This window comes from Microtus ochrogaster, chromosome 10, assembly GCF_000317375.1.
Source record: "Microtus ochrogaster isolate Prairie Vole_2 chromosome 10, MicOch1.0, whole genome shotgun sequence".
Lineage (NCBI taxonomy): Eukaryota > Metazoa > Chordata > Mammalia > Rodentia > Cricetidae > Microtus > Microtus ochrogaster.
In genome coordinates, this window is record NC_022016.1 from 47,091,287 (window position 1) to 47,104,016 (window position 12,730).

Consider the following 12,730-nt stretch of genomic DNA (forward strand, 5'->3'; position numbering starts at 1 on the left):
CATGAGATTTCTCTCCGGTGCTCCAATGTGGGTCTCTGTCTCCTTTCATCGCCTGATGAAGGTTAATATTCAGGAGGATTATTATTGCTGTGTGACCTTGACCATCTTGCTTCACTCCTCTGTGCCTGGGGAGCAGAGACAGCATCCACCAGTCAGAATTGTGCTGGCTTCCTTGCTGGCTTCCTATCACGATAGGTGACAGTGTTTTCCTTCATTGTCCCTTATCCTGTTGAATCCCCATTCCTACAGGGGCAAGAGCGGTCAGTGTGATCACAGCCTCTCCCCTGCCCCCCACTGTGGGTTTAATTCTTTGAGTTAGGCACTCATGTAGCCCAGGCTAACTCTTCCTGCTCCCACCATCCAAGTGTGGAGATGACGGACCTGAGGCACCACACCTGCCTTGATTAGCTCACCACAGACCAATGTTCCCGCCCCTCTGGCCCCCACAGCTGAGAGCCTCTGACACCCCAGTTCCTGGGAGCCTAACAGCAGTCACAGGCTCGATCAGAATGCAGAGAGGATGCTGTGGGGGCCCAGCTGCCAACCTCCAGCTTCTGTGTGTTCCCTGTGTCAGGCCCACTCAGCACGTCACAAGTTCAAGGCTAGTCTCCACACAGTTCGAAGCCTCGTGTCTAGGGTGCTAACCAGGTCCTCCCAGGGGAAACGCAGCCAGGATAGAGCTGGGGGTGGAAAGGGCGTCTGAGTGTGGGAGCCGTTGACTCCCATCGTTCTAGGGGGATGATCTGAAGCCGGGGATTGTGGGAGAGGTAGGGTGTACCCAGGATCACATCCTGCCCAAGTCCCATGGGATTTCCACAGAAAGGCTGGCTATGGGTTCTGGGGCAGGGAGCTGGACCCAGCCTGTCCCGGGAGTGACTCTAGGCCTTTCTCAACATGTGACCTCAGGCAGGTAACCTCATCTCTCTCTGGGGCTAGGGGAACCCCTCCCCCCAGGAGTCCAAAGCAAGCATGCCAAAATGAGATTTGGGAAGAGTGCGTTCTGAGTCATGAGTTACCAGGTGTTCGGTCCCTGTTGCGTACGTATTGCGCAGAGCGAGCAGTGTGGCTCATTTCCAGTCAGGCAGGGTACTGTTGCAGGAATTTATGATCGGACCCCAAGAGGCTTCCCTAGAACAGAAAGACACCCACGCGGAAGGCTGAATTTTGACGTGGTCACTTGCTGTTCTACTATGGGAAAGCTGCTTAACCTCTCTGGGCTCTTGTTTTCCCATCTGTAGAACGGGAAAAACTGTAGTGTTTAACTTGCAGGTTACTGTGGATTAAATGAGTCAATAGAGGCAAAACTAGCCCTGGCTAGCCTGGAACTTGTTATGTAGACCAGGATAGCTTTGAACTCGGAGAGATCCGCTTGCCTCTGCCTCCAAGTTCTGAGATAAAAGACCTTCACCATCACACTGCCTACGTATCTCTCTCTCTGGGCTAGCCAGAGCGTCACAGCCAGACCCTGTAAGCTCGGGGCAGGATGAGGGAGGAGTGTTCTCTAATGCTATGTTTGATGTATCATTCTCTGGCGGTGTGCATAAATAGAGTTCCAAAACACCAGCATCTGCACCGTGCCTTGCAGACAGGCTTACTCTTCTCATAAACTCCTCCAATGGGAAGAAGACCCATCAAGGTGCTGTGTGACTCTGGAAGGTCGTGGACCCTCTCTGTGCCTGTCAGTGATTGATGGTAGTGAAAGGAAGGACTGGACTGCCACGCCTCCTGGTAATGGAGGGATTTCCACTGCCAGGGCTGGGTACAGCATGAGAGGAGCCGCGGGGGCCTGAAACACACCTCAGGGGTGCATGGCTCGTGTGTGCCTTCAGCCTCTTCCCTGCTCAGCCTCCAGGCTCATGGGCCTGAGGGAGGGAGGAAGGCTGTGTACCTATAAAGCGGTGCCCTGGACCTTTCACCTCCATCCCAGCCTGCCTGCGTCTCCTCCCACACTGGCCCTTTGCCTGCCACAGGCTGCGGCCCACAGGGTTGTCTGGTGTCCCTGTGAAGTGAGCCCTATGCTCTGGGCCTTCTGATTCCCAGCTCTGATAGCCATGCCCTCACTTATGAAATCGGGCTGGTGACGTGGATGAGTGAAGGCACAAGCCAGGTCCTGCTTTGACTCCGTTGGGGCCACTCCAGGCTGCTCTATCGTCAGACACCTGCTGCCTGCTTGGCCACTGTCCCTGACTGAAATACTGCGCGTCCTGCCTCTTAGCTGCCGATCCTCCTGGCTGTTCCTCTCACCTCTCCTCACTGCCAGGCCTCCTGGCGACCTTCCCTCCGAGACTACCCTTAATAGTCTGTCCCCTCTAAGGGGACAGAGCCTCATGCTGCCTGGAGGTTGTTTCTTCCCAGTGTGTATGAGACAGGCCAGGGAACGGGACCTGTGACCTCCTCGATCCGGATGCTGAACTTTGCTTCAAACACTTAGGGCAGGAAAGATCATTCTGGCCTCAGGTGAGTAGGCATGTGGGCAGGCTCGTGAGTGTGTGTGTGTGTGTGTGTGTGTGTGTGTATGCTTGCACGCACACATGTCCATCAAGCTCTCCTCTGTCTCCCCCATTCTCTCTGCCCACTTCCCTGCATTCCTAGCTGCTTCTGCCCCACAAACCCTCACGCCTGCCTATCCCCAGTTCAGGTTGAGCCTTCTGCCACAGGTAAAATGTCCAGAATCTTCAGGGCAGCCCCAAATCTCTCTCAGACCCTCACTCCACGGGGGAGTTACCTGATGCAGGGGTGAGACTTCTTACCTCAGTTATCCAGCTTAAGGGGCAGAGACAAGGCTCACCCTGGCAGCCTGGCCCAGTGTTGCCCTCCTGCTGCCAGGCTGCCTCTTCCAACACCCACTATTGGCTGGCCTGGCAGGCCTTGCCTGCCTCCTGGCTGCTGCACGGGCTTATCCAGCCACAGACTGCCCAAGGGCAGAGACGCTCATGCTGTGTTAGGAGGTGATGCCTGGCTGGGCCTGGGGTGAGGGCAGCTGGCAGACAGAGCCCTTGGGTAGACTTCAGAGAACTTTCCAGAACATGAAGGGCAGTATACAGCTGTACCAAGGCTGGGGGTGTGCCCGGATGGCCGGTGTTCCCTCCTTCAATCTTGTCCTCCTGTGTGTCAGTTTCCTGCCCAGGAGGGGCATCTGCACCTGGAGACCTGAGACCTGAAGCTTGCTCTGCTGTCCTCCTGCTCCCCATTGTCTGGCTTAACACCATCAAGAGACTTTCCTCTCAGATCTAACCGCAGCCCACTCCCACCAGCAGGCATCTCTTCCTGAGCCCTTAATATGAATGAATGAAATTCATTCCATCTGCGAATGAATAACGCCCTGGGCAGCAAGGATCATCACAGACACCTGCCTTGGGGGAGAGGCAGGTCCCAGGTCCCCTTTGAGCCCCTGCAGCTAAAGCCAGCCTGCAGCAGGGCCTCCTGCTGGAAACCCCTGTCCCTGCTACATCTTCCCCAGTCTCCCTGCATCAGGGAGCGCTCTAAATTCCAGTTGGTAGGGATGTGACCCAAGCTGCACCTCTGTTCTCCCTGGGGCCCAGAAGGTGGCTAGCTGGAGGACATGGAGTCACCACTAGCCTCCTGTCTGCCGGGACTACAGATGTATGTCCCCATGTCTACCTCTTCTTTTTCAACTTGAGTACATCTACCTCTCCAGAAAGCCCATCTTCCCCAGTGCCCCTTTAAACCCATCCATGGAATGCCCACAACCCCCAAGAGTGCAGACAGGCAGATGCAAAGTTTTCATTATGGTTTTTTTTTGTTTTTTTTTTTTTTTTTTTTTTTTTTTTTTCCAGACAGGGTTTCTCTGTGGTTTTGGAGCCTGTCCTGGAACTAGCTCTTGTAGACCAGGCTGGTCTCGAACTCACAGAGATCCGCCTGCCTCTGCCTCCCGAGCGAGTGCTGGGATTACAGGCGTGCGCCACCACTGCCCGGCTATGTTTTTTTTTTAAGATTTATATATTATGTATACAACATTCTGCCTTGATGTATGCCCACACGCCAGAGGAGGGCACCAGATTTCACTACAGATGGTTGTGAGCCACCATGTGGTTGCTGGGAACTGAACTCAGGACCTCTGGAAGAGCAGCCAGTGCTCTTAACCTCTGAGCCATCTCTCCAGCCCTTTCATTATGTTTTTATGTATGTATTTTGTGTGGCATAGAATCCACCATCAGGAATCAGGTGAACACACAGTGCTGCTCGGTTCTTCTTCTTTCCCAGGTCAGGACTCTAGTCCGGGAATGGTGCCACCAGATCTTCAAAATTCAATTTAATCATAATAGCTCCCATGGGCACACTCAAAGGCCCTTCTTGAGGATTCTAAGTCTGTTGACGATTAACACTAGCCGGCACAATAGTGAAGGGTGGCCTTGAACTCCTGGCCCTTCTGCTGCCACTTCCCAAGTACCGAAATGACATGCCTGGTTTACACTGTGATGTGGATGGAGCCCAGAGCTTTCTGCACACTAGGCAAACACTCGACTGTGTGGGCCACACCCCTGGCCCTTCTTTACTTTTATCTTATAAAGTGCCCGTCACATAGTAGGTGCTTTGTTTACTGGCTGCTCAGTAATCTCTCTAGAACCTAGAACCGAGTTGGGTATACAGCAGGTGCTCAGCAAATGTTCTGGGGTCAGGCGTGGAGGAGCAAAGCTGAATGAGCAGCATCAGGTAGCCCTGCCCACAACCTCACCCAGGCCTGGGGTGGGGGATGGGACCTTTGTAGGTTCCATCTCCTCCTTCCTGTCTAATCCCCTGAGATTAGCTCAGGGGTAACCCCGGGCTTCAGAGTCAGCAGGTTTGTGTGACAACCACATCTAAAGGCTCGCTTCATTCCAAGATGGCCCTCCTGTCACCCACCCTGGACGTGGTGGTCACAGCGGTTGGCAGCCTCCTCCTGTTCATGCTGGCCCTGGGCCTGCTATGCTTCTTCACCTGTCGCCTGGCCAGGCCACTCAGGTAGGAGATTCTAACTCCTGTCCCTGCTGAGTGCTCTGTCCCTTATGACTGACTGCTCATGTGGGACAGAAGAAAGGTGGACAGTAGTCTTGGGGAAACTGAGGCCAGAAGAGGACAGTCCCCTAGAGAAAGAGATGGTGGAGTCAGCCTGGGTGTGTATGTGACTGTCAGCTAGCCGGTTATATCTTAGCTCAGTTTTCTGAACTGAGATGGGAGGCCAGGAATACCCGTGGCTGGGAGGCCGTGCGAGCTCACGGTGTATATGACCGAGCTCACAGGTAGACATGACAAGAGTGCCTGGGAATGAGCATCTTCAGCACGGTCTCCCAGATTGTCCCGGCTCTATTGACACCAGCTGGAGACTGGCCGTCTGCCAAACTCTGGAGCCACTGCCTCAGAATGCCATCGTCAGGGCCCCCGGCCCAGCCACTCAGCCTCCCGCTGGCCTGCCAAGTAACTGCTTCCTCACCCGAAGCCAGAGCCCAGCCAGAGCCATTGCGCTCCTGTCCTAAAGAGTCAGATCACGTAGCTGGAAGCCTGACAGAGAGACCAGGCAATGGAAGGGGACTGTGGGACAATGGGTGGCAGGCAACCGGGACTCCCCCAGACCGGGCTCAGCAGAGTCCCCCACCCTGAGCTGCCTGAAGCCTCTGGGGTGAGGGAGGGGAGGAGTCTGAGCTGGGGCAGGAGGCTGAAGGATTTTCTGGGTCTCCAGTTCTCTGTGCCATACAGCCTTCTTAATGTGGGGCCCTGGGAATAGAGGTCAGCATCCAGGGCAGACGGTGGGCTTCAGGCTCAAAGTGCAAAGACCTTCACTGTCTGGATCTGCAGTTCCCAAAGCTTCACCCTGGAGGGAAGAGACTCTGGCCCCTCAGACTAACCTTGCAGGCTGCCTGAGCCCTTTCAGTGGCCCCCTCAGTCCTTTGTCTTGGACACTAGGTGCAGAGAGTGGAATGAATTCTCTTTCTCAGGCCACAAGTGCCGTAGCTCCGCGTCCACTCCCTTTTCTCCTTCATCCCTGTTCCCTGCGCCACCCACAGTGTTTGGTCCTCTGTGATCCTTCCTCAAGTTCTGTTCGTGCTGCAGGTTTGACAGCTAATTTGCTACTGATACAGCACAGCCGTAGATGTGGCGTTGTTACCGACATGTTTTCCTTAGTATGGACAAGAGCTTGCTGATTCCTAAGCCAGTGTTAACGGGGAATTCGCCATGGTGATCTCCATAATGGTTTCCGTAAAGTTTTGCTGTAAGGCTATGATCATTTGACCAAGTTAAAGAAAAGTTTGGGGGGCCCACCTAGAGTGGAGTTGAGGGGCTGAAGCAGTTGCCTAGCGTGTGTGAGGCCTGGGTTCTGTTTAGAACCAAGAGTGGAAGGTGAGGAGGAGGAGGGAGGGAAGAAAAGAAGACAAAGAGGAAGAAAACCCCCACAGTTCTTTTTAGCCTGGCTCTCCGAGGGCTCCCGTCATGTTGTTTCCTCGCCCACATTCTTACTGAGTCTCCTCAAGGTGGTGACAGTAAGCCCTTGACCTGCCAGACCCATCTCCAGCTGCCTGTTCTTCCCAATGACACCTCAACCCATCACATCCAATCCAAGTCCCTGAATTGTCCCCACAAAATCCCCTCACTCCACCTCACACCTCCAAATGCCACACCCATGCTGAAAGATGGATTCTTCCACCCTAAGATCAGAAACAAGGAAAAACATGGTTATTTTTGCCCTTCCTGTTCCTCCTGACACCAGACGTACTGACCAGTACGAAAAAAGCAAGGGGACAGAGTGGAAAAAGCCACATGACTAAAAAGTAGAAAATAAAGCTTTTTAATTAAAAATAATCATTATATTTTATTTAGTTTGTATTGTGTGAGTGTGCAGATGCATATGTGAGCAAGAGTGTGCATGCACTTGTGTGTGTGTGGAGGTCAGAGGAACCTTTCAGGAATCTGTTCTCTCCTTCCATCCTATGGGTCCCTGGGATTGAACTCGGGTTGTCAGGCTTGGCAGCAAGCGCCTTTACCCATACAGCCATCCCACTGGCCCTTAAGCTCTTGGTAAATTACCTGCTTGTCTACATAGAAAATGCCAAGGAGCTGGGTGGAGGTGGCGCACGCCTTTAATCCCAGCACTCGGGAGGCAGAGGCAGGCGGATCTCTGTGATGTGAGTTCAAGAGCTAGTTCCAGGACAGGCTCTAAAACTACAGCGAAACCCTGTCTCGAAAAAAAAAAAAAAAGAGAGAGAGATACTGTGTTCATGATGGAAGAATCTACACCGCACAGACAACGATGGCTTTCATTATAAATATTAAAATTTTATTTTATGTGTATGAGTGCTTTGTTTGTCTATCTGTGCATCGTGTGTGTGTGTGTGTGTGTGTGTGTGTGTGTGTGTGTGGTGCCCTCAGGGTTCAGAAGAGGGTATCAGAGCCCCTGAAACTGGAGTTACTGATGGTTGTGAGCTACCCTGTGGGTGCTGGGAATGAAATTCAGGTCCTTTGCGAGAGCAGTCAGTGCCCTTAACCAGAGAGCCATATCTCTAGCCCCTATATGAATTTAAATTGATTTGTATTGATTGTGTGTGAGAGATAGCGTGTGTGCTCACGTGCTGCTGTGCATGTATGAAGCCAGAGAACAGCTTGCAGAGTCAGCTGACTCCTTCCACCTCGTGGGCTCCAGGGATGGAACTCAGGTCATCAGGCTTGGCAGCGGGAAGCCGCCTTTATATGCTGACCCACCTCACTGGTTGAATCTGTTGGTCACGTGGTGATACAGGACAAATCAGGGACCGCCATGTGTAGCAATGGGGACTGCTTGATCTCAAAGGGACACGCGGGCTTGGGTGGCACGGCAGGTCCCCACCCTAATCATGGCGGCATTGGAGGGATCTATTCTTGTGTCAGGGCCTTTGCTTTACGCTTGAGGAAATGGAGGGGTTGGGGTTGCCATAGTAATCTTGCTGCTATTTCTGGAATCAGAAGCCCTATGGTCAAGGTTCCCTCCGCCACCAGCTTGTTAGTCAGCACAGGCTCCTCGTGTCTCCCCTCCAAGCCTTGGTCTTGTCATCCGTCACGGGGGACTGTAAAATGTCCTCTTTTCTCGCTGCGGAAGTTGCAAGAGACAATTCGGTTTTCAAACAGCCCACGGGCAGACCATGCACCTCATCAGTAAACAGACAGCTCCTGAACCTCACAAGTTCCCATGGTCCCCTTAAGGCTCCACACCTACACCCTTGCACTGCCTTAGTCCACTCTCTCTGGTGGAATAAATACCAAAAACAAAGGGGTGCCGCATGGTTCTGCTATTGACGCCGGTGTTGCCGACGGTTCTGCTTTCCCGGCTCAGCCTTACATTGTTAGGGCTGTGTGTGTTGCTGTACGGCGTTGTCAATCGTGAGTTCTGAACTCCTGTGCGAGCTGGGATGGACACGCGTAACAAGGGCTGGTGTGGAATAAAAGGGGTCCCGTGGCAGCTGTGGTGGGTGACGCCAGGTGCCCGACGTTGCACTCATTGGCACTCTTCTGGTAGTGAGTGACCAGCACAGTCCTCCTGTGACTCCCAGGGCTAGGTGCACAGTTAAGCCACGCATGGCCTTGGGGCGGCAGATCTAAAGCCGTGAGTCGAGGCCTCTTTGGGATCGCATTTCAGAGGCCTTCATTACATTCCTAACAGTAGCAAGATTACAGTTGTGAAGCAGCAATGAAATAATTTTGTGGTTGGGGTCACAATAACATGAGGAGCTGTATTAAAGGCTTGCAGCATTAGGAAGGTTGAGAACCTCTGGACTAGAGGCTGCCGGTGTAAGTGGCTGGGAGAGACCAGGAAAGTTATTTTGAAAACAGAATCGTATGTGCTAACAATTGAGGCTGTGTGAAGTTGGAGGAAGCGTGTTAGAATTCACGCCGAAAGAGGTGACTTCGGGTTTAAAGAACCGTAAATACGATTAGAATGCATTAATATTTTGTAGCCATTTGATGGCTTCTTCTGATTTTAGGATTTGCTATGAAATTGTTTGGCAACCAAAGGAGAATAAAAAAATTTAGATGCTGAGCAATGGTAGCGCACACCTTTCATCTCAGCACTTGGGAAGCAGAAGCAGACGGATTTCTGTGAGTTTGAGGTCAGCCTGGTCTACAGAGTGAGTTCCAGGACAGCCAGGGCTACACCATGAAACTCTGTCTCAAAAAAACAAAACAAAAAGCAAAATGCATTAGAATTTGGGTTTGGGATGGTGGGTCAATGGGGAAAAAGCACAAGGACCAAAGCTTGGACACCTAGCCCCCAGTGGGGAAGTCTGGGCATGGTGACACATGTCTATAACCCTAGCCCTGGGGATGGAGAGGGAGACAGGAGGACCCCTGGGGCTTGCACCACATCCAGTAAGCGACCCTTCCAGAAACCGATGTGGGCAGCAATAGAGGTGGGCACTCAAAGCCTCCACAGGTAAATCCAATCCACACACATGTCGACACAAGCACACACATATACTATGCCCACGGTGTTTTTACTGCGTGTGTTTATGTGTGTGTGTGAGGGGTAGGTGGGCCGTTGGATGGTGTGCCATTTTATGTGTGTGGAGGTCCGAGAGCAACTTTCAGGAATTGGTTCTCCCCTTCCGCTATGTGGGCTCCAGGGATCGAATCCGGGTCATCACTCTTGGCAGCGAGCGCCTTTATCTACTGAGCCCTCTCACTGGCCAAAATCGGTTTTTAGATTTAGCAGTCACCTGAGTTGACCTCGGAGTTGAGTGCACTTGGGCACTAGATGGAGGGTGTTCCCTCCGGATCGCTACCTTCCTCTTACCCACCCTCTCTGCACCGTTACAGTTCCTTGTTCTGGGAGGTCGGCAGTTTGTCTGTCCCAACATCTTTCATAGAGTTCTGCTGCTCTGTTTCCCATCACCAATGGGGTAATCACATCCGGCCTTGGGCTGACAGGGTAACATTATTTCCCAACGAAACACTTGATATTTAAAATCACACCTCTTCCCGTAGCATCCTCAACCAGATGGCTGGACATCCTGTAACCAGCTGCCTGTGATCACAAGAACATGATCTCGGTTAACGCACGCTTAAGCCATTCATTCATGCACACTCATTTTAGGTGGCTTGGGAAAAACATTTAAGAGGAACTAATCGTTCCCAGTCTTGCCACCCTGTGCAAACCACCAGCGGATGTTTGCTGTGTTTCTTCCAGTTCTTTTAAAACAGATTTTTTTCTTTTCTTCCCTCCCTCCCTCCGTCCCTCCCTTCCTCCCTTCCTCCCTCCCTCCTTCCTTCCTTTCTCCTTTTTCAGACAAGGTTTCTCTATAGCTTTGGATTAAAACATTTTTAGCTGGGCGATGGTGGCGCACGCCTTTAATCCCAGCACTCGGGAAGCAGAGGCAGGCGGATCTCTGAGTTCGAGGCCAGCCTGGTCTACAGAGCCACAGCCAGGACAGCCAGGACTGTTACACAGAGAAACCCTAATGAAAAACCAAAAAAGAAAAAAAATATTGTAAAAAAAATTTTACAATGAGCTGAGAGTGTTACTGTATGAAGCCTGAAGCCCAGAGTTTGGTCCCCAGCATGGGGGTGGGGGCGGGGAGCAGAATAGTCTTCAAATGTCTGTTGTCGTTGTTGACTGAGTTCAGGAGGGCAGTGGTGCAGCGGGGAGGTCAGAGGGCAGTGTGGGCATCACAGTCAGTTCCCTGCTTCCACCCTGCAGGGTCTGCTCCGGGAACAAACCACGTTGCGTCATCAGGCTTGAGGCAAGCGCCTTTACCTTCTGAGCCACCTCTGCGGTTCCAGGGACAGCTTTCAAAGTCAGTCCTCTTCTTCCACGGAAGGTTCCGGCATCAAACTTATGTCCCCAGGCTTGCTTGGCAAATGGTTTCACTTGACGAGCTAGCTCCCCAGCTCAAGGCAGAATAACTGAACAGATATGCCAGCACAGAAGGTGTAGGTGTGCCCAGGGCCAAGGAGCCTGTGAGATGCTGCTTAGTGTGTGAGTCAGACCAAAGAATCCGCAGTTCAAACTTTGTGGCAAGCAGCTGTCCAGCTTGTATGAGGCCCTGGGTTTGATCTCTGGCATTGTTCCCACCCCCCCCAAAAAAGAAAAAATTTGGGAAAATACAGAGATCATTAACAAAAAAGAAAGAAAAAGACAGAGAGAGAGAGAGAGAGAGAGAGAGAGAGAGAAAAGAAAAGAAAAGAAAATCGAAGTCAGCTACTGAGCTGTACACCTGTAATCCCATACTTGGTAGGTATAGGTAGGCAGGAGAATCAGGAGTTCAAGGTCATCCTCAGCCAGTCTTCGGCTTCTATACCTCTTACCAAAAACTGATTCATCCTTGAAGACAGTCGGGCAAATATTGGTGTCCTAGGTACAAATACCCTTGTGAGGAAACCCGGGCTGTTTATCCCTGCTGGGTGAGGCGCACGGAGTCAGAAGGCCCTGCACTCAGTTGTAGCTTTACTTCTTGAGGTGTGGTCCGTGAGCCAGCAGCAGCCAGAGCATTGCCTGAGAGCTTCCAGAATGACGGACTAGTTTAGGCTGGGCCTAGGACTGCCTTGCTGGGTGACTCCAACACTGTCCTCTAGCTGGCATGAAAAGTCTGCCCTTGGGGAGGTTAGGCAGCTGGGGTTGGGGTATATATTTGCAGGGCAGGTGCATTTAGGCCCGGAGAGATGACTCAGCAGTGTAGAGCACTGCCTGCTCTTCCAAAGGTCCTGAGTTCAATTCCCAGCAACCACATGGTGGCTCACAGATGCATTTATGTATGTTTGCTTGCACAGGTGTTCAAGTGATTCTGTCCCTGAGTGGTAGCCCACTGCGGGGCTTTGGTATTCAACAGCTTGCCGGATGAACCAAGGAACAAAGGCCTGAATGAAGAAACTGCCCTGGGGTGGCATCCACATACCTTTTCTCCTCTTTTCTAACTTCTAGGATCGGAACGTCAATTAACGTCTGACGCTGCCAGCCTGCCTCTTCCCACCCACCCATCTGGGCTCCAGAGTGGAACGGGTCTCAGGGTACACCATGATCTCACTATTCTTAGTACTGGCCATCGGCACCTGCCTTACCAACTCTTTTGTGCCAGGTAGGACTGCCGGGCTCAGGTGGACGGAGTGGGTAAGCAGGGTTGGAGGAGAGTGTGGTCTGGGTTCTAGGTCATGGACATCCAAAGTATCGAAGAGCTGGGAACCTAGTGCTGCAAGCAAGACCCCCTCAGCTTGCTTTTGAACTCGCCTTCAGTGGGAAGGGGTGTGTGTGTGTGTGTGTGTGTGTGTGTGTGTGTGTGTGTGTGTGTGCAGGTGCCTACCGAGGCCAGAAGAGTGCCCCAGATCCCGTGGAACTGAGTTTAAAGGCAATTATAAACCATCCCACATGGATTCTGGGAATCCAGCTCCTGGTCCTCTGAGTAAACAGTACATCTTCTTAACTGCTGATCCATGTTTCTGTGGGAATTTTTTGTTTTCACCCATGGAAGCATTTCTATGATGTGGTGTTGTGTTTAACCCTTTCCACCATGGAGGCCAGAAGAGGGCACTGGATCCCCTGGGACTGGAGTAACAGACAACTGTGAGCCACCACACAGGTGTCGAAAATCAAATTGAGGTTCCCTAGAAGAGCAAGAGCAGCCAGTGCCGCTAACCCCCAAGCCGCCCCTCCAGCCCTCCACCTATTTCTGAGATGGGGTCTCTGACTGAACCTAGAGCTTACATTTTTTTAAAATATTTATTTATTATTTATTATGTATACAGTATTCTTTCTGTGTGTATGCTTGCAGGCCAG

At 52.0% G+C, this 12,730-nt stretch overlaps 1 protein-coding gene across 2 annotated transcripts in view; it reads left to right on the forward strand.

Annotated features, from left to right (window-relative positions):
- Window positions 1-12,730, forward strand: part of Alpl (alkaline phosphatase, biomineralization associated) — a 56,504-nt gene that overhangs the window by 25,680 nt on the left and 18,094 nt on the right. The window contains exons 1-2 of one of the 2 annotated variants that reach the window (XM_013348327.2): window positions 2,425-2,457; window positions 11,882-12,035. In XM_013348327.2, the coding sequence (XP_013203781.1) occupies window positions 11,975-12,035 (61 nt within the window). In that variant the 5' untranslated portion in view covers window positions 2,425-2,457; window positions 11,882-11,974. Of the gene's footprint in view, window positions 1-2,424; window positions 2,458-11,881; window positions 12,036-12,730 lie in introns of those variants that run through there. The other variant, XM_026782387.1, reaches the window with a different exon arrangement.